The 21109-nt window shown below is 36.9% G+C and overlaps 1 protein-coding gene across 1 annotated transcript in view; it reads left to right on the top strand.

Annotated features, from left to right (window-relative positions):
- The window catches only part of LOC116738298, an 85380-nt gene that overhangs the window by 5856 nt on the left and 58415 nt on the right, over positions 1-21109 (top strand). Inside the window, 2 exon segments of the mRNA XM_032594594.1 lie at positions 10842-11301; positions 11346-11463. Coding sequence (XP_032450485.1) covers positions 10842-11301; positions 11346-11463 — 578 coding nt within the window.

Genomic DNA, 21109 nt, shown 5'->3' with positions numbered 1-21109 from the left:
AACCCTTGTTTGAACAGAATAGGTCTGAAGTCATAGGAAAAAGGCCAAAACGATGAATATGTCAGATGCTATAAAGCAAGAGGTTTCAAATCTTGGTTCTTGGATCACCTATTTCAGAATCACCTGGAATGTTGTTAAAAATTCATATTTTTATACTACATGCCTAAACTCTTTAATGTTGTTCTTGTCAGGAGGGGACTGGGAATGAGCATTTTAACAGGTTCCCTGTGTGATTTTTTTTTTCACATGGAAGTTCGAGAAGTTCTGCTCTAGAGGAAGAATTAAAAGAACATGGTAGCTATACTTGGGGATAAAGGAGGGAAAAAAAGAGTACAATGATTATATGGCAGCCAACTAGGACTCAGGAAAACATGATAGAGCAATCAATAGAAAAAAAATAATAGATATTCTTTTTTAGAGGAGTTTTAGGTTTACAACAAAACTGGGCAACAGTACAGAGAGTTCATATATACCTCCTGTCACTACATACCCACAGCCTCCCCCATTATTAACATCCCCTATTGAGCAGTGCACTTGTTACAATTGGTGAACCTATGTTGATACATCCTTATCACCCAACATCCACAGCTTACACTGGTTTCACTCTTGGTGCTGAACAAAATACCGGTTTGGAAAAATTCATACTGACATGTGTCCACCACTATAATGTCATACAGAGTAGTTTAGCCCTAAAAATCTTCTGTGCTTTGCTTATTCATCTCTTCCTCCTCCTGAACTCCTAACAACCACTGATACTTTTCCAGAATGTCACATAGTTGGAACCATACAGTATGCAGCCTTTTTAGATTGGCTTCTTTCACTTGGTAATATGCATTTAAGGATTGACAGCTCATTTCTTGAGGTTGCTGAATAACAGTCGATGGTCTGGATGTACTACAGCTTATGTATGACTCACTTACAGAAGGGCATCTTGGTTGCTTCCAAATTTTGGCAATTTGAACAAAGCTGCTATAAACATTCATGGAGAGATTTTTTGTCTGAATATACGTTTTAAACTCCTTTGAGTAAATGACTGCTGGATGGCATGTGTAGTTTTTTAAGAAACCACCAAGCTGTCCTCCAAAGTGAAGGTACCATTTTGCATACCCACCAGCCACAAATGACAATCGAAATTTAAAGTCAACTTTTATCATAGCAAAAATCATGGTAGAAAAGCATTCATGGTAGGAAAGATGCTGAGGTGTGTTACTAACATATTAGAATCAAAATGAACAAAAGTCCTCACAGAAATAGACTTGAGACAATGAGAGAACTAGTGGGAGTATTCAGCATTAAACACAGATATTTTGAAAGTATTGCAGTATTGATGACATCTGGAGCCATTAAATACTGGATGTTGTTTTACATGAAAATATAGGGTCTAAGACATAGGTGTCCCCACACTAAGTGGTGGACAGAAGAAGTGTCAGAAGACATAAGTTGCTTCTTTTCCCGAACTTGACTTGAGACAGTGAAGCCTTGGAGTGCTTACAAAAACTCAGCTTCCAGGGTCCCAATCCAGAACTGACTCAGAATATCTAGGAGAAAAGTATAGGAATTGGTACTTGGCAAGTTTCTTAGGTGATTTTTATGATTTCTCAGAGGCTGATTGTTTCCTATTGAAATTCATAATTTTAGAACAGTCCACAGAAGGATGGATGTGGTATATGTTGAGATAATACAGGTATAAAATATAGATGTGTTTCTAGGCATGGCTAAGTGACATTCCATAAGGTGCAGACAGAAGTACTCTTCCAGATTAAAATAGAACAGTGGTTCTCCGTTTGAGGTGATTTTGTTCCCCAAAGGACAGTTGGTAACATCTGAAGACGACTTTGATTGTCACAAATTGGGGTGGGGGCAAGTACTTCTTGCATCTAGTGGGTACAATGCAGTGATGCTGTTAAACATCCCACAATGCAAAGGACAGCCCTCACCTTCCCACAGCAAACAAATGTTGGCCCAATATATTGACAGTAATAAGATAGAAACCATAAAATAAAGAGGAATAACAGTTAAATTCAATATGTGAATCTAGTTTGGATTATAATTTAAAATTCAAAATAATACTGGGGCATCTGGGTGGCTCAGTTGATTAAGCATCTGACTCTTGATTTCAGCTCAGGCCATGATCTCCTGGTTCGTGAGTTTGAGCCCCACATCGGGCTCTCTGCTGACAATGCAGGGCCTGCTTGGGATTCTTTCTCTCCCTCTCTCTCTGCTCCTCCCCTGCCCATGACCTCCCTCTCTCTCTCTTTCTATCTAATAAATAAATAAATAAACATTAAAAAAAATAACATTGGCAGCAGCTATAAAATACCTTCTCAGGACTTTTGGGGTATTTGTGCATGGGCTATCCAGTATATAATAGAATCACTGTTATTCTTCTAAACTGTGATCTAATTATGGTTAGAAAAATGAACACTTTTCTTTAGGATATGCATGTTGAAGTCTGAAACTAGTTTCAAATGACAGAGCAAGGAAAGCAATGTACACATATGCATATGTATCTTTAAAGAAGAGATGACATAATTGTGATAAAATGTTAAGTTTTAATACAGAAAGAGGAACATAAACGTTCACTTATTTTTCTGTCAATTTTTTGGTATGTTTGAAATTTGTTCATAAAAAAGTTGTGGAAAGTACCATTCGATGTATTTTGACAATGTATATTTGGGATTTGAACCAAGTGGCTCCTTATGGTTTGTTTGATCCTGAAATCATTTTTTACTGCCATCTTTCTACTGCATTAGACCATTCCCACCACCACTTGTTCTCAGTCATTTAAAATCTCTGAGATGCATTTGCTGATAGGAACAGAGGTATAAGCAGGGCACATGTGACTCAATGAAGAATCTGACAGCTATGGACAGTCTTTTATTTCATGTCTCTTCCCTCTTTGTTTCATCTAGTTGGTTTTTGCTCTCTGGGGGCAAAGGATCCCAGACTGCCTCACTAGAGGCACTTCCACTCTCGGGTCTAATTACCTGCACGGTACCTATGAGTGGGAGGTTACCCAGTGGCTTTCAAAACATGTCTTTGGGGCAACAAAATAGGAAGAGAGATAAAGACCCACATGGTTTTGCTTTCACTGGAATTATCTAAACCCAACCACAGCCACTTCCTAATCGTGAGGTGATAACTCGAGTGACTGCATTCCATGGTGAAGCTGTCACCTCTCTGGCCCTCTCCTTGCTCTGTCTTGCATTCCAGGGCCATAAGCAATTTTGCTGAAACAGGTCTTTCAGCTTTGGACAGTTTATAAGCTGTTGCCACTTTTATTAAGGTTACTGTGGCTTTTTCACTGTTGCTAAAACTCTAAAAATATTTCTCAGTGTTTCATAGTGCCCTCGCATACTGGGGTACTTTGTAGATACTTGATGCTTTGGTTGAGCACACGTTTGAAATATAGTAAGTAGATTCTACAACTGGCCAAAATATTCAAATACTAATGATAGGTTAATATGAGGGGGATTCATTGAGAATTAGGTCAAGAGTAATTTTTGAGAAGAGTCTGATTAAAGTCAGTTTCATATACACCAAATCCTAGATAAATAGATGCACTGATATAAATTTATAAATTTATGACATATATTATATATGCATATATATACATGCATGCATATATGCAAATGCATATATAACAAATCCTAGATAAATAGATGACCGATATACATTTGTTGAATTTATTTTCTTGCTTTTGATGTAAATGGTTATATGTTGGTTACTATTTATATTTGTAGAGAAATATAGTCATCCCTCAGTGGGATGAATAGAAGTATGTTGGAATTGCTTTTGAATTCCGTTGTCATGATGATGTAGAAAATTATGTCTTAAACAGGCAGGCTGGTTCTTAGTTGCATTTTATATGACTTTTATCAGAACATGAAGTACTTTTTTAACTCTTCAAAAAAGTACTTTTCTTTTTCTTATGTCTGAACACATGATGCTTCAAATAGTAGTCTCCGTAAATGCTGAGTATCTAAGTGAATATTCCCAAGCTTTCTTCTCTTTTTTTCTGTGTAGGGATCAAGTCACTTCTTAAAAGATGTACAATGTTATGTGAGCATCAAATTTCTAAATGAAGCCCGACTCTTTAAGTAAGATTTCCTAAATTAAAAAGGTTCCGATATGAAGCTCTATTTCCTAAAAAAGAGCTACACAAATATGTTCACCATCTTAGATCACTGAAGCGTATCATATAAAAATTATCATTTTGCAAAATGACACATATTTTAGAATCATATGTATATGTATTTTACTAATGATTATTTTAAACAGTCATTCAGAAAGAAGAGCTCAGTTACACTTTACATTTAGAGATGAAAGTTTTCTAATAGTTACTTTATTTCAGGCTATGATAATCATATATGATTTAAATGTAGACAGTCAAAACATACAATTTAATTTAATGCTTTCTTGGAGTTATAGTATGGTGATGCGTAAAAAAAAATACAAAAAATAGTACGTAGGTTTTTTGTTTTTTGTTTTGTACAGCAAAAGCATGTGTAGATATAGATTGTTTTATAGACAGAGGTCTGGAAAGGAATATACCCCAATCTTAACAATATTTATATTCAGGGATTGATAATACAGAAGGAATAGGGGGTGTTGTAATTCTTCTTTGTGTTTAGTTTTATTTTCTAAGTATTTCAATAAACATACATTAAATAGTAATGTGTGTGTCTATGCCTTAGGATTCTGTGAAAAATCTAAACCTCTCTAATGTGTCGGCATGTTTGTTGGACTTAAAATATTTTTGATGACAGTCAAGGTCAAATATTAGTTTGCCTGTGGCACAGCCTAAATTATCCTCTCAACAAACTGTACCAAATAATAATGATGTGATAGGTAAATAGGGCTCTTTGTCACTAAATTAATAAAGGATTTAACTTCTAAGTAAGATCTGATCCATCAGACAATTTCAGTATATTGAAGTACAGACAATAGATGGCAACGCAGTTTGCATATTGGCAAAAACATCTCGGAACCCTTGCGGTTGAGGCAGGGTCAGAGAATCCCTGGCAAACAGGTGAACCTACTGGGAACCACCACAAGCAGAAGCAGAAAATGGGGTAAAGTTTCGCTAAAGTGTAATGACAAACGTAGAATATAACATTCCAATGTCAAGGAAGAAAAGTAGTTGGCTCATTCACCTGAGCACACCAATAATAAATAAAGAGGTTCATTTTCAACAAGGGTACTGAGTGAACCATGAACTTAAAACCCCATGGAGTACGCTGTGAATAGAAGACTCAGGTAGGACAGAGTACAGACCATATTATTTTTGTTACATTGAGGTATGCATAGATAATAACACATATATCAGAAACATCTTGTATCACAGTCAAAATGACGATATATGCATTTATTTGCACCTCTTACCTGTGAGGTAAAGTTTTCCTTCCAAACATTCAGCCTTTTTTTTTTTTTTTTTCAGGTGGGGAGGGAAGATAGGAGAAACACAACAGTGGAGAAAGTGTCATAATATAGGTGCGTACACAGTGATTTGGAGACAGAATCAAGTAATGCTAACTGGGATTTGCAGAAGGCCTCTCAACGGAGGTCATGTTTGTACTGAACTTTGAATTATAAACTGTTTTCAATCTCTAATGACAACCATCTCAGACGGTCATTTGGCTGTCAGCAGAAGTTATCAGTGAGTCATATACTTTATGTTTTTGAGGGGAAAAGAGACAAATACGTTAGAAACTTCATATGCACGTGGTGAAGCTAATGTTTGCATGCGTCCACCCATTTCCAAAGGGACAGAACACACGAGATTTATTATCAAAGTTCCAAGTTTCTTCTCCAAGACAGGCTTAATTATGACCAAAAATAATTCAATTTAAAACCCCAAAGTCTCATTGGAAAAATAATATCAATTGAATCTACATATTAACATTCCTCAGCTTTAATAAAACATTCAAACAACATATTATTGTTGGCCAAGCACAATAGCTGGCCACAAAACCTAGCCAAGTCTCTGTTTTGATTTCAGATTCTGACTCTACTTGAGGAGGTAACGCTGAAACACCTTTGTAAAAGAACTAGAATATCTGTGGTATTTTAGCATAAGCATTCATGAGTTACAGATTTGTTTCATTTATGACCTATGTCTAATAAAAGTGATAGAGTCAAAGAGTGTTAAGAAGCCCATGAAGTAAAGACTTGTTCATATTCATGAGGATATTGAAGCCCAGAGAGAATTTCAGTAACTTCTTCATCAAATATAGCATTAACCAAATGTTTATATGGGTTCAGCACTTCAATAATTGTTCGAAACTTTAATACCTTACTTTTAATAATGGACAGTCAACTGGTAAGAAAATCAACAAGAAAATAGGAGACTTGAATAGCATTATAAGCCAGCTAGAACTAACAGACATCTATGGGATACTCAACAACAGCAGAATTATATATATTCTTCTCAACTGTGCATAGAACAATTTTTTAGGGTAGACCATATGCCGGGAATAGAACAAACCTCATGAAATTTAAAATAATAATGATAATATAATAATAACAATAACAATAATAATAATAATAACAATAATAAATGTTCTCCAGTCATAATGGAATGAAATTAGAAAACACTAACAAAAAGGAATCTGGGAAACTCATAATTATGTATAAATTATACAATACAGTCTTAAATTGCCAATGGGCCAAAGGAGAAATCGCAAGGGAAATCAGAAAATACTTTTGAGAGGAATAAAACTAAAGACATACAATGTACTGAAACTTAGAGGACTCAGCTAAAGTAATGCTCAGAGGGAAATTTTATAGCTATAAATGCCTATATAGACAGAGTATATATACATATAAACATGTATACATATATGCATATAAATACATATGCAGAAAGAGAGAGAGTGAGAGAGAGAAAGATCTCACATAAACAACCTAACCTTCTACCTAAGACACAGGAAAAAGAAGAGCAAAGTAAACTTACGGAAGCAGAAGGAAATAAATAATAAAGATTACAGTGGAAATTACTGAACTACAGAAAAGAAAAAAAATAGAGAAAATCAATGAAACCAAAAGCTGATTCTTTGAAAAATTCAACACAATTGACAGACCTTTAGCTAGGCTGAGCAAAAGAAAGTGGGGGTGGGAGTAGGAGGGGGGGGAGAAAGAGAGAAGATTCCAATTACTAGAATCAGAAATATAAGCTAGAACAGTGCTACACTTTTAAAAAATTACAATAGTAGGATATATGCCAGTATAGTAAATAACTTAGATGAAATGGACACATTCCTAAAAAGAAACACTTTATTATTTTTTTTTTAATTTTTTTTCAACGTTTATTTATTTTTGGGACAGAGAGAGACAGAGCATGAACGGGGGAGGGGCAGAGAGAGAGGGAGACACAGAATCGGAGACAGGCTCCAGGCTCTGAGCCATCAGCCCAGAGCCTGACGCGGGGCTCGGACTCACGGACCGCGAGATCGTGACCTGGCTGAAGTCAGACGCTTAACCGACTGAGCCACCCAGGCGCCCCAAAGAAACACTTTAAAACTGACTCAAGAAGAAATACACTTGAACTTCTAACATGCAAAGAGACTAACTTAGAAATTTTAAAATACCCTCCCCCAAAAGTTTAAACCCAGATGGTTTCACTGGTGAATTCTACTAAACATTTTAGAAAAAACTAATACCAGCTTTTCACAAAATATTTAAAAAAAACAAAGAGGAGGAAAACTCCCCAACTCATTTTAGGAGGTTAGTATAACTCTGATACTCAAAACCAGACAAAGACATAATAAGAAAAGAAAAAGGATATCACAAATGAATATCCCTTGTGAAAATCTTCAACAAAATACTAGCAATCTGAATACAGCAGCACACACACATGCACAGCACTGAATGGGATTTATCCCAGGAATTCAAGGTTGGTTTAGTATCCAAAAAATCATTAAGGTAATACAACATGTAAGTGGGACAAAAACAGAAACAAAAACAAAAACCATGATCAACTATATAGACACAGAAAAAACATTTGGAAATATTCAAAACTTTTCCATGCTAAAAAAAACTAAAACAATAGGAATAGAAAAGATTTTCCTCAGACTTATGAAGGACATCTACAAAAAACCCGTATCATGATTAATGGTAAAGGCTAGGTGCTTTCCTCCTAAGATCAGAAAAAACGAAAAAGATGTCTGCTCTCTTCACTCCTATTTAATACTGTACTGGAACCTATAACAAGGACATCTAGGCAAGAAAAAGAAATCAAAGGCATCCAGATTGAAAAAAAAATACAAAACTATCCTATTCATACTTGATATTGTCTCATTTATAGAAAATCGTAAGCAATCTATAGAAAATCCTATGATTGGTCTTTTCAACAAATGGTGCTGGGACTTTTTGTATATTTACATGCAAAAGAAATAAATTAGACCCTTATTTCACAGCATATACAAAAATTAAAAGTAAATCAAAGACCTAAATAGAAAAACTAAAATTATACAACTCTTTTAAAAAAAAAAATTAATGTTTATTTTTGAGACAAAGTGCAAGAGGAGGAGGTGCAGAGAGAGGGAGACACAGAATCCGAAGCAGGCTCGAGGCTCTGAACTGTCAGCACAGAGCCAGAAGCAGGGCTCGAACCCACAAACCGTGAGATCATGACCTGAGCCGAAGTCAGATGCCTAACCAACTGAGCCACCCAGGCGCCCCCCAAATTATACAACTCTTAGAAGAAACACAGGGATGAATCTACATGATTTCAGATATTACCATGGAGTCTTAGATATGACAAAAGTGTCAACAACAATAAGGAAAACAGATAAATAGGACCTCATCAAAATTAAAACACTTTGTACTTCAGGGGTGCCTGGATGGCTCAGTCAGTTGAGTGTTTGACTCTCAGGTCATGATCGCACAGTTCGTGACATCAAGCCCCATGTCAGGCTCTGTGCTGAGTGTAGAGTCTGCTTGGGATTCCCTCTCTCCCTCTCTCTCTCTCTCTCTCTGCCCCTCCCCTGCTCTTGCTCTCTCTCTCAAAAATAAAATAAAAATTAACAAAATAAACAAAACCAAAAACACTTTGTGCTTCAAAGGACACCATAAAAAGGTGAAAATGGAACCCAAAGAATGTGAGAAAATATTTGTAAATCATATATCTGATAAGGAATTTGCACTTAAATATATAAATAATACTTAGGATTCATAATAAAGAGACAAATAGACTAATAAATGGGCAAAGGATCTGAATAGACATTTCTTCAAGGGGGATATACAAATGGCCAATAAACACATGAGAAGATGCTCAACATCAGAGTCATCAAGGAACTAAAAATTGAAACCAAATGTGATACAAATTCACACCCACTAGGATGGTTATAATGGAAAATACAGACAATAACAAGTGTTGGTGAGGATGTGGAAAAAATAGATCTTTCATACATTACTAGTGGGGATGTAAAATCGTGTAGTAACTTGAACAACACCCTGGAAGTTCCTCAAAATGTTAAACATGGAGTTTTGCCTTAGCAATTCCACTCCCAAGAAAAATGAAAACTTATGCCCACATGAAAACTTGTACACAAATATTCTCTGCACCTTTATCACAAAAGCCAAGGTGGAAACAACATCAACTGATGAATGGTTTTAAAAACATGGTATATCCACACGATGGAATATTATTTGGCCATAAAAAGGAATGATGTACAGATACACACTACAACCTGGACAAACCTTCAACACGTGATGTTAAGAGAAAGAAAGAGCCTGGGCACCAAAAAACCTTTACATGATTGCATTTATATGAAATAGACAGAATAAGCAATTCTATGGAAACAGAAAGTAGATCTGTGGTTATTTAGGGCTGGTGGAACTGGAAAATAGATGTGCAATAGCTGAAGGACATAGGATTTTTTTTGAAATGATGAAAATGTTCTAAATTGGCCATGGTAAATGTTGTATAGGAGTATTCTAAACCACTGAGAGCTATATACTTTTTCAAATGGGTGAGGTGCAAGGTACGTGAATTACCTCATAAAAATCTTCTTACAAATGCTATTTTAGGCTTCTACCAGACAAATGCAAACTGTGATTAAATAAATAATTTTGCTTTACAGTTTTGTATTGTCCCATGCATTTCAAACATATTATTTCCTTTGATCTCTGAGACAACCATGAGAAGTAAAATTAAACTAGACGAAGTAGTTTTGGGAGCCACCAATGATCACTCAACTTTGTAGAGAGGTTTACTTTAAAAATATTTTTTTAGCATTTATTTATTTTTGAGAGAGAGGGGGGAGAGAGAGAGAGAGAGAGAGAGAGCAAGTGGGGGAGGGGGAGAGAAAGACAGGAAGACAGAATTGGAAGCAGCTCCAGGTTCTGAGCTGTCAGCACAGAGCCTGAGGTGGGGGCTTGATTGAACTCACCAACCAGGAAATCATGACCTGAATCAAATTCAGAGGCTTAACCCACTGAGGCAGGCAGGTGCTCAGGAGAGGTTTACTTTAAAAGATAATCTATCTGTGGGGGGTCCTGGGTGGCTCATTTGTTTGAGCCCAGATTCTCCATTTCAGCTCAGGTCATGATCCCAGGGTCCTGGGATTAAGCCTTTCATCCAGTGACTCGGGGCTGAGGGTGAAGCCTGTTTAAGATTCTCTCTCTCTCTCCCTCTGCCCCTCTCCTGCACTTATGTGCTCTCTCTCTCTAAAATTAAAAAGTAAAAAAAATAAAAATAAAAATAAATGATGAACTGTAAAGGGAGGGCACAGACAACTTTAGAAGGGAGCTGGTTGAGAAGGCTGCACCCGGTAGGGAGGCAGCCCAGAAGCACCTGTATGACCAGCCACACCATGTGGGCTGAGATCCTCAACTAGCCTGAGGAGGATATCACGAAGGTAATGGCGGACATGCAGAAGGGCCAGAGAGGGGAGAAGCACTGGCTGACTTTGGGTGACACTTCCCTTCCTTTCTTCAGTGATGGACCCCCAGGAGGAAGAGCAATGGAGGAGGGGGGTGCAGCAGAGAGATCTCGAGGCTAGGAGAGGTGGGGCAGGGGCTCCAGTCCCCACAGGGGTGATCCTCTGATCCTGCTGGGTCTCAATGAAAGATTAACCAGATATTTCAGTATCCAAATGAGAACAACCAGAGTTTCTTATTATGAAGGCTCCCTGCAAAAGGGCACCAAGTCCTGCACTGGGGGCACCCTCCAGCCCAGCCACCCTGTGTCACCTGCGAGACCACTGGAAGAGGTCTCAGAGGATGCTCAGCCCCCACAGCTGGGACGAGAGAGATCCCAGGCACATAACTGCAGGCAGCAGCAAGAGGATCCCAGAGGCGTAACCCCAGCAGCCTTGGGGGGCCACCAGTGGCTGACCAAGTGCTGACCAAGGAGGAGCCTGTTCCAGAATTGCTGGAGCCTGGGGCCCCCGAAGCTTATCCTGTCTTTGAGCTAGTGTCCCTTGTCCTTAAGACAGCCCAGGTCGATACAGAGGACTGGTAGGGTACCCTCTTGTTCAAGCACATCTGCCTAAATGTCCCCAACCGCTGAGAAGCTGGCCTGCCTGTCCTGTTGTACCAGGGGCCCCTTTGGCATTTTACAAATAAAGACCCTTTTGCTAAATAAATAAATAAATAAATAATCAACTGCATTAATTGATATTCTTTTAAATGTCAAAATTTCATTCAAATTTAAATTGCCTGGGTGCCTGGGTGCCTCAGTTAGTTGAGTGCGAGACTCTTGATTTTAACTCAGGTCATGATCCCAGGGTCATGGGATAGAGCTCCACAATGGGATCCACACTCAATGTGGAGCCTGCTTAGGATTCTTTCTCTCTCTCCCTCTGCCCCTCTCCCCTGTTTCCCCCTCAAATAAAAAAAAATTAAATTGCCTGTATAGTTGGTAGTAATTAAACAGCCCATAGATTTCTGGTTATGTTCCTTACATTAAGCAAAATTCTTTTTGTTGTTGTTGTTTTTAATTTGTTTGTTGGATTTTGAATAACGGTAAATAGAATGCCAAAAGGCGATTTTACTTTTCCAAAATCAAATTTTTGGTTCTTTAAGTTCCTAACCATTTTAGGATAACATTTCCCATAGTTGTTTCCATATAAGATTTTTGGTGAGTATTTGATTCATCCCAGTTCAATTCAATTGTTTGAATACTATGTCTATTTTTATGACATCGTGACCTTTTTTTTTTAATGAAAGATAAAGCTATATAAAAGGTAACTAATTATCCAGTGATTATTTCTAATTAAAGGGATCTGATTTAAAAAAAAAAAAACTTTTGAGAAATTAAAAGAAGAGTGCCGTGTGTCCTCTGCATACATGTCTGTACTAGTTCCCGTAGCTGGGAAAATGATTTAAAGTACAGTATGTGCAACCTGTTTTTCTGGTAATTACAAATCAAGACATATGTCTTTGCAACAGGAAGAAGCCAGCTGCCATTTTAAGCATTCTTCTGTCCCTGCTGACTTAATTCCATTACACAAAAGTCCCACCAAAGGTAATTTCAAACAGAGCATCCTCCTGCAAGATCTTTCTTTTGCTGCATTTCTTGAGTTTGAATTGAGGGACTACTAACTAGAAATGAAAGTATCCCATTAAACTGTTAGGTTTATTCTCCTTTAATACTCTAATCATCCCAGAAAGTCATAGAGGAAAAAAAAATTCTGCACAATGTCAAGACAAATTATATTTTGCTTTTCTGTTCTCTTGCCTTTATCATTTAATTCATGAACTAAAAAGATTTATGAACACTCATTGCTTATAAATTTGACAGATCCATTTCCCATTTATACACGTTTTAAATTCAAATACACAGAATAAAACTATTACACATATTGAAGAGAACTGAAGCTATTTTTAAATTAGTCAATCTATTGATATTTTAGTATTTAGAAGGAGTTAAGAATATTAACCTTTAAACTTGTACAACTGAATAACATGAACTCTTCAGTAAGAAGTAGGCAGTTTGTTTTACTGACAAACTATTTTCCTAAGTGTCTGTGCATAACAGAAGTGTGAGACCAGAGCTAAAGTACATTGAGATGATATAGTTCATCGAATGTGTTATTTTCTTTATGTTCAGACTGTAGCATTCACTATTTTCCAAATGTTTAGCTAGTTGATATTAGATATGAAGTACTATTATGAGTCCTTGAGACAAATTGTTAAGGATTTAGTGGGAGAGACAGACAAATTGCTAAGTTATGCGAGAAATGCTATAGTAGATATATGATTAAATCAGAAGAGAAAGAAAAATTCATTCTGACTAGTTGAATCTGAATGAATTAATTTCACAGAGAAGAAAATGCATGCATGCGCGCACGCACACACACACACACACACACACACTAATTTCCAAGTATGAGAAACCATACTTGGACTAGTCATGTGATTGCTTACTCTCATATAGAGTGATGGGAACTGCAATATGGTTGTATCCGATGATCTTTCACCTGCTTAATCCCTCAGTTCCCAAAAGTGCTAGGGCTAAATGCAGAGGGTTCTTTGTTATGCCTTGTTAAATAATTCTGATTTATTCAGTCAATGGGAAGTCACTAGGAAGCTCATAGGAGTTTTAGGCGGAGGGCTATCCACAGTGGAAGTGTGGAGGATGTACCAGAAGTTAGGTTCCAAAGGAATAAAAAATGAGTTATTTCCATAGTCTAGGAAAGGCACTACAATGCCACTGCTGCTGTCACTATGTCTACTTACTGCCACCACCAAGACCACCACCACTATTGGATAGAGTTCAATGAGTACTCACCATGTGCCAGGGACTCCTCTCAACTTTTAACACATACGATCAGAATTGATCCTCACCACAGTTTATACAGCAAGGAGAATGATAAGGAACAGTCAGAACTACTTCTTTTCCCCCATTCTTTTCTGCACTATTGACTACCTCTTGGTCTCATCCAGATATCCAGGCTCTTGCCTTCTTCATGTGATCTCAGTCAACTTCCTCCTGACCTTTTCTGCTCCTTTGCTTTCCAAAGGTCTGAATTACTATCTGCACTGCCCTCACACACGTACCCCAATAACTCCACATCCCATCATGCCAACAGAGCTGCCTACTAGAATCCCAACATCAGATCAGTGCCATACCCCACATCACTGCTCTGCAATTACACATCTGAGTGCTCGGGATTATATCACTTAAATATGTTGATTGGCACAACAACAGTTCAAGGTTTCCAATCACAGCAGTGCTTTCAGCACCACTGACCAACTTTACAGATTTGTCATCAGCTCCGCGCTTACTTCCTGGCCTCCTTTGACACATTTGCCACAGCTCACGAGTTATCTACTCAAACTGGTAATGGACACCACTAAGCAGTGAATTTGCTAAACCTAATATATTTCTTCCCTACTTAAGGGTCTTTAGAAATAATAATAATAACAATAATATTAATAATAAATAATAGGTCAAATCTAGAGATGTAGATTTTGGAGTCACTGGCATATAGATCTTAGTGGAAACCATGTGAGTGAGTGGAATCACCGTTTTCATAAATGCATTTTATTTTCAAAAACACTACCCACAAATAGCATTTCCATAAATACTACCCAGGAGAGTAGTATCACACAGGTGCGGGTCTATAACCTGATATCTAAGAACTCCAAAAGTCAGTTTCCCATTTATACAACATCCACAGTACTTATATTTTTATTTAATGGCGAGAAGACATCGTTTTTTTCATTTTAGAAGACAGGCTAACAAAATTAATCTTTGACCGGAATTAATCAATGACCAGAAGAGATTTTCAGGGCCTTCAGGGAAGTTTCATCAGACCAACCAGAAAACTACAACTTCCCTGAGTTAATACAATGTTTTCAAGACTCCGCTAGTTGTGCTCTGGCTTTAGGCCATTTCCTTTTTCTGGATTAATACAAAAGTTCTTTGTTCCTAGGCACCTTCAGTTTTGGCTGAAAGGGATTGATTTCTTTTCTTATGTATTCACATGAGCTGGGCAATCTGGAAGCCATGATAGGGTGGGTGTGTGCAACTTCTAGATTCATTAATTTGTCCCTCTATATCCGCTTCTGGAGGAGTTTGTCTTCATGACCATCAACATAAGATCAGAATACTACATAGAAGAAATGAGGAACTTTACCTTGAAGTTTAAGAAAATGTTTTAACCGGGGCACCTGAGTGGTTAAGTCAGCTAAGCGTCTGACTCTTGCTTTTGGCTCAGGTCATGATCTCACGGTTCATGAGTTTGAGTCCCGCATGGGGCTCCATGCTGACAGCATGGAGTCTGCTTGGGATTCTCTCTCTTCCCTTCTCTCTCTGCTCCTCCCCACTTGTGCACACACATGCTCTCTCTCTCTAAATAAAAATCAACTTAACTTAAAAAAAAAGAGAGAAAATCCCTTAACTTAAAGAATATCCTTCAAAAACATGCTCTTCTTTGTCTTCTTTGCCTGTTTCTAACAGGTAGCAAAAGCACACATTTTAATGATATTACTTTTGGTTTATAAAGGGGTGACAATAACTGTTCAGACTTTAGCAGTTTGTAAGTCGAGAGGCTTCTATATACACTTAAGGGACAAGCAAGCGTGTTGGACATTTCTCCCGTGAGCAATCACAATATGCGTTTCATGGCAGAGAGTTAATGGAAATGCCTCAGGTACTAAGCTAAAAAGTGAATCATTATGTCAATTAAAAACATTAATTGAGGTAATTACAAGAAGATCATAGTTAATATAGAATTTAGTTATAATTTAACCAATTATCTTCAGTCATACAGAAAAAATAATGGAGCTGTTTATCTAAAGTATTTACCTAACTGAAAGTTGCAACTAGAGAGGCCACATTTACGCAGTGAAAATACGAATCCGAACTAGACCTTCCACAAGCCTCCTTGTAAAGTAATGAATCCCCTGAGGACAAGGTGGTTTGGAGAGAATACAAGACTTCTAAAACCATGATGATATATCGCCAAATCAGATTCCTTAATTTTGACTTTGTTTGAAATGAGTCTCATTTAAGTGTAATTGCTAACATCTAACACTAACCCTCTCTGGTTGTGGAGCCGGAAGGTATTTCTGTACATATGAAATATGAGATCTAGTTCCTGATTTTCTTAGGCTGAATAAGTGGAATAAAATTTCATTTATAGATCAAGGAGCAAAAAATGAAATTAAAAGATAGCATTCTACATATAAACTTTTGTGGTTTCTTCTTTACATTCAAAGAACAAACAGTCTGTTTGCTAGTCTGTTTTTGGTGGTTTCAAATATTGGTTTTGAGCCGTCTCTGGAACAGACTTCTTTGCTTGAATTCTGGCTTTATTACTTATACAGCTACACGATCTTGGTCATATTGGCTATTCTCTTTGCCTTAGTTTCTTTATCTGTAAAATGTGATTGTGAAAATAATACCCCCCATATGAACATTACAAAGTTAAATGTTCTAATAGCTGTAAGACACTAAGAACAATGTTTGGCACAAACCAAACACTATATACCAAGCGCTATATATACCGGTACAGGGAAATGAAGTACAATTCAGGAGTAAGTGTTAGTCATCAGGGGTCCGAAGTAACAAGCAAAGGTCAGGGAAAAGATTCTACTTGACTATGATCTCTGTCTCCACTTTGGATCTGATTTCAGAAGGCTGTTAGGTGTCCCTAGGGCGTCATAATTGGTTATCCTAGAAGGATATGAAGCCAATAGTGCTTTGTGATTGGGGAAGGTCCCTTTAATTTGCTGATTCTCCAGATAATACTTTTTGCTTCTATAAATCTGTCTTAAGATTTCAACACATGTATTGGAATCCAAGGTGTGTCTGGGTGTGCTTTACTTACATTTTCCCATGATGAAGTCTTACTTCAAGTATTTTTAATAGTACTTGCATATTTGAGACCTAGTTTCACTTCAAAAAAGGAGACAGACTTCAGAAATGTAGGAATTTTAACTAAATCTCTTCTTTCTCAAACCTAATCTATAATTTTTACAATGGAATAGTAGTCTTCCTGCATACGGGAGGGCACGAATGAGTATATAATATTATACCCATTCACACATTTTGCCATAATAACTCAGTAATGTACTGCACTACTTACCATGTATTTTATTGCCTTCAACCTTTTTTTTGGCCATGAAATTGAAAAATACTGCAAGTTTGGACATGTCATGGCTAAACATCAAGCTCCTTTTCCCTCTACAAATATCCACTTATATATCAATGAATTACTATTTAAAATGTACTTCTTTAGACCACCCGTCATATCAAGTCCTCCGTGTTACTATGAGATTACCTCTTTATTTATCTGTGCTGCTAAGTTAATTATAAAAATGCTTGCAGTGAGCAAACATTTTGCTTGCCTAGTCAGCATCTTAAACTAGATTAATCTTCTAGCAACACTTAATGGAAACTAAATCACACATCAACATGCTATAACAATATAATGATGAAACAGCAAATGAATCACTCAATTAAATCCTTGATAAATATCAAAAACATACTTTGCTCCTATAATTCATAAAGTCAAAATAAGCCTTTCTACTTTCTCTCTGCTTTTAAAAAAATGGCGAAATTCTGAAACATAAACATCAAGAAATGCATTTTGCTTATATACATAGTTAAGAAAAAAAAACTACTTACTTCAATAATTGGTTAAACTTCCAAACAAATATTTTACGTCATATTTGATATATGACATCCTATCACATGTAATGTCAACATTCGCAGAAAATATATGGTCAATCATTAAAATGATATAGCTACAGATATAGACACATACATAAATTGAAGTTGTTTCATTTTCTGTCTGTATATGAATTGTTTTCACACTAGTTTTTGTTATTGCTGGATTGGTGGTTAATGTTGACCTTATTTCAAGGGTTTTAATTTTCAAATTTCCATGATCCTTATAGTTCAAGTTTTATTTCATTCTAAATGCCATATTTGTTCACTTTTTGCCCACCCTATCAAGTAAACTATGAAAATTATTTTCCAAGCCTCATTTTATTAATCTAGAATTTGCCAGTTTTATTAATATAAACATATGTAGGGTTATGAGAAAATCCAAAAAAAAAATCTGTGTGTGTGTGTGTGTCAATTTTTTATTTGCATTGTAGTTAGTTAACATATCATGTAATATTGGTTTCAGGAATAGAATTTAGTGATTCATCAGTGACATACAGCACTCAGTGCTCATACAACAAGTGCCCTCTTTAATGCCCATCACCCATTTAGCCTAAAAAATTATAAGCAACATGGTAAACTTTTTTATTAAAAAACACATGAGGGGGGTGCCTGGGTGGCGCAGTCGGTTAAGCGTCCGACTTCAGCCAGGTCACGATCTCTCAGTCCGTGAGTTCGAGCCCCGCGTCAGGCTCTGGGCTGATGGCTCGGAGCCTGGAGCCTGTTTCCGATTCTGTGTCTCCCTCTCTCTATGCCCCTCCCCCGTTCATGCTCTGTCTCTCTCTGTCCCAAAAATAAAATAAAACGTTGGGGAAAAAAAAAAAAAAAAAAAGCACATGAGGGGCAGCGCCTGGGTGGTTCAGTCGGTTGAGCGTCCGACTCTGGATTTGGGCTCAGGTCATGATCTCGTGGTTCCCCACCGTGCTGACAGCATGGAGCCTGCTTGGGATTCTCTCTCTCCCTCTTTCTCTGCCCCTCCCTTGCTCGTGCACGCCTGGTTGTGCTCTCTAAATAAATAAATACATACATACCTAAATACATAAACAAGCACATGATAGGGGGTGTAGAATTACTAAGTTCCATCAGTCATGGTTTTTTGTTCTCAATAAGTGTATAATCCAACTGGGATGTAACAGCTATATATAAACACAAGAGGCCTAAAAACAGAGGGAGTATGGACCTTGGAATTAGTGGGTTGGGGATCTTCTGAGGATTTCTGGAGTCAGTGATCCTTGAGCTGAGACTCCTTCAGAAACTTTAATCACCAGATAAAGAAAAAAAGAAAGATAATTTCAGGCGAATTGTGGAATATTCTTTGGATTCCATATATGGCAGTGGCACCCAAGACAATAGTATGAAAGATCATAATATATGTGCTCTGACAAAGTTTTGGATGGAGTTCAAACATTCCCAACTTCAGGTTTCAGTAAGTTTTAATTACTAAATGTTTCTTTTAAGAAGAGTTCAGTTATCTCTTAATTACATGATATTGGCCCAATGTCTTGATGATCATATGAAAATGTAAATCCTTTACACATGAAATACATTTATTTTTAAAAAAAATTATAAATGGGAGTTCTGAGCAAATCTTAAATGACAATGGAAAAAAAGAAAGAAAACAACATGAAATCAATTCTTGACCATCCATAAGTGAATTGACTCTAAACGCTTGTAAAATGTTTGTGAAGATTTTGTGTTTTTATTTTTTTTTATTTTTTTTATTTTTTTTAATTTTTTAATGTTTATTTTTGAGGGGGAGAGAGAGAGAGAGTCAGAGCATGAGTGGGGGAGGGGCAGAGTGAGAGGGAGACACAGAATCCAAAGCAGGCTCCAGGCTCTGAGCTGTCAGCACAGAGCCTGACATGGGGCTCAAACACACAAACAGCGAGAACATGACCACCCCATGAACCATGAGATCATGACCTGAGCCAAAGTCAGGCGCTTAACGAACTAAGCCACATAGGCACCCTTTGTGTGCTTTTATAATTGTTACTTCACCTTCCCCAGCTTTGTCTTTATAAACTTTAATCCACGTGACTCTCACCCAATGTAGTACAAAACTAAAACTAAATATAGCAAAAATAAATACAATAATTACAAAAGTAAATTTATACAAACTTGAAGCTTATCAATACATAGAGCAGCTATATGTTTGCAACAGTACAAATGATGATGATGATAAAAACAACAGTAACAACAACAACAACAACAACAACAACAACAACAACAACAGCTCTTCCCTATTGAGGACTAAGTTTCAGTCATTTTACATGGATTAGAACTATTATTCCTCAGGACAACCTCTTATAAGATGGATACTCTTATTGTCACCATTATGTGGTCAAGAAACCTGAAGGACAGCACCATAACTAACTTTCTTTAGTTCACAGAGCTAATGAGTGAAAATGCTGGGAGCAAGCTGGCTCCAGATTCCAGAGTGCTGAGCCATGGCGCAGGATATTTAAATAAGATGATGCTCTTGAATCAAATCTCCTCTTTGAAGACCAATCATTCTTATCTTTGGCTGCATCCCAGAGCGGTCATTAAAGCCTTTAACCACAGATGGCTGTGCTCCCAACCGATAGTTTCTGATTCAATAAATAGATCTGTGATGGAGATTGTGTTTTTATCCTTTTAAGAAGCTCCACAGGTAATTCTGATGCACACTTCCAGGGTTAAGAACCTTGATGTAGATATTCTGAAGCCCTGTGGTAGCTAATGGCAATGTCATATCCTAAGCTAATTTGCTATATCATATTTGCCAGCCTTCATCCACATGAGGGCAAATTAAGGCTTAACCAAGACAAATATTTCCAGTATTTCTTTGGATATATTTTACAATGAATCTCAATTTGAAGGGAATAAATGGCTGTCTTTTAAAAATAATAGCATTTTCTTATTATGCATCTTTGTGTTGGAAAAAAATTAACTTCCTATCTAAAACGTGATCCTGATTGAACCAGAAATTCAGGTAAACAGGACACAAGCAAATAATTATATGAGATTTGTTACAGGTAGCTAAAGGAGAAAAGGCAAACAAACACCTTCTCTAAAAAGAAGTTGATAGTCACACTTAAATAACTAGGGTCTATTAAAGAACTTAAAAAGTTTAACTCTTGGATCAATAGTAAAAAGGAATGGACAACATTTTAGAAGACAATAATGAAATCTGGCAAGCCTGAAAATGTTTAAATTCAATGTTGAATTCTACTTTTTTGGCATAAACTATAAAGTTGAAGGGATAAAAATGTTAGTATAGAAAAGAGCAATACTCACTTGTTGTTTGTTGTTGGTCTCTTAACTTTTTACGGTTGCTCTAAGCAATAGCAGATATTTGTGAATACTAAAACTCATTTCAAACTTAAAAGCCTATTGGTTAAAAAAGGTGATATATTTCTTGATTAAAATAGTAATTGTTCTCAATTAAGCAAATGTCCTTAGCAACTTCCAAAGGCAGATCAGTGCCATCTAGTGGCGAAACCA

The sequence above is a fragment of the Lynx canadensis genome, chromosome C2 (genome assembly GCF_007474595.2).
Source record: "Lynx canadensis isolate LIC74 chromosome C2, mLynCan4.pri.v2, whole genome shotgun sequence".
NCBI lineage: Eukaryota > Metazoa > Chordata > Mammalia > Carnivora > Felidae > Lynx > Lynx canadensis.
This window is presented reverse-complemented; position numbering and strand designations above follow the sequence as displayed.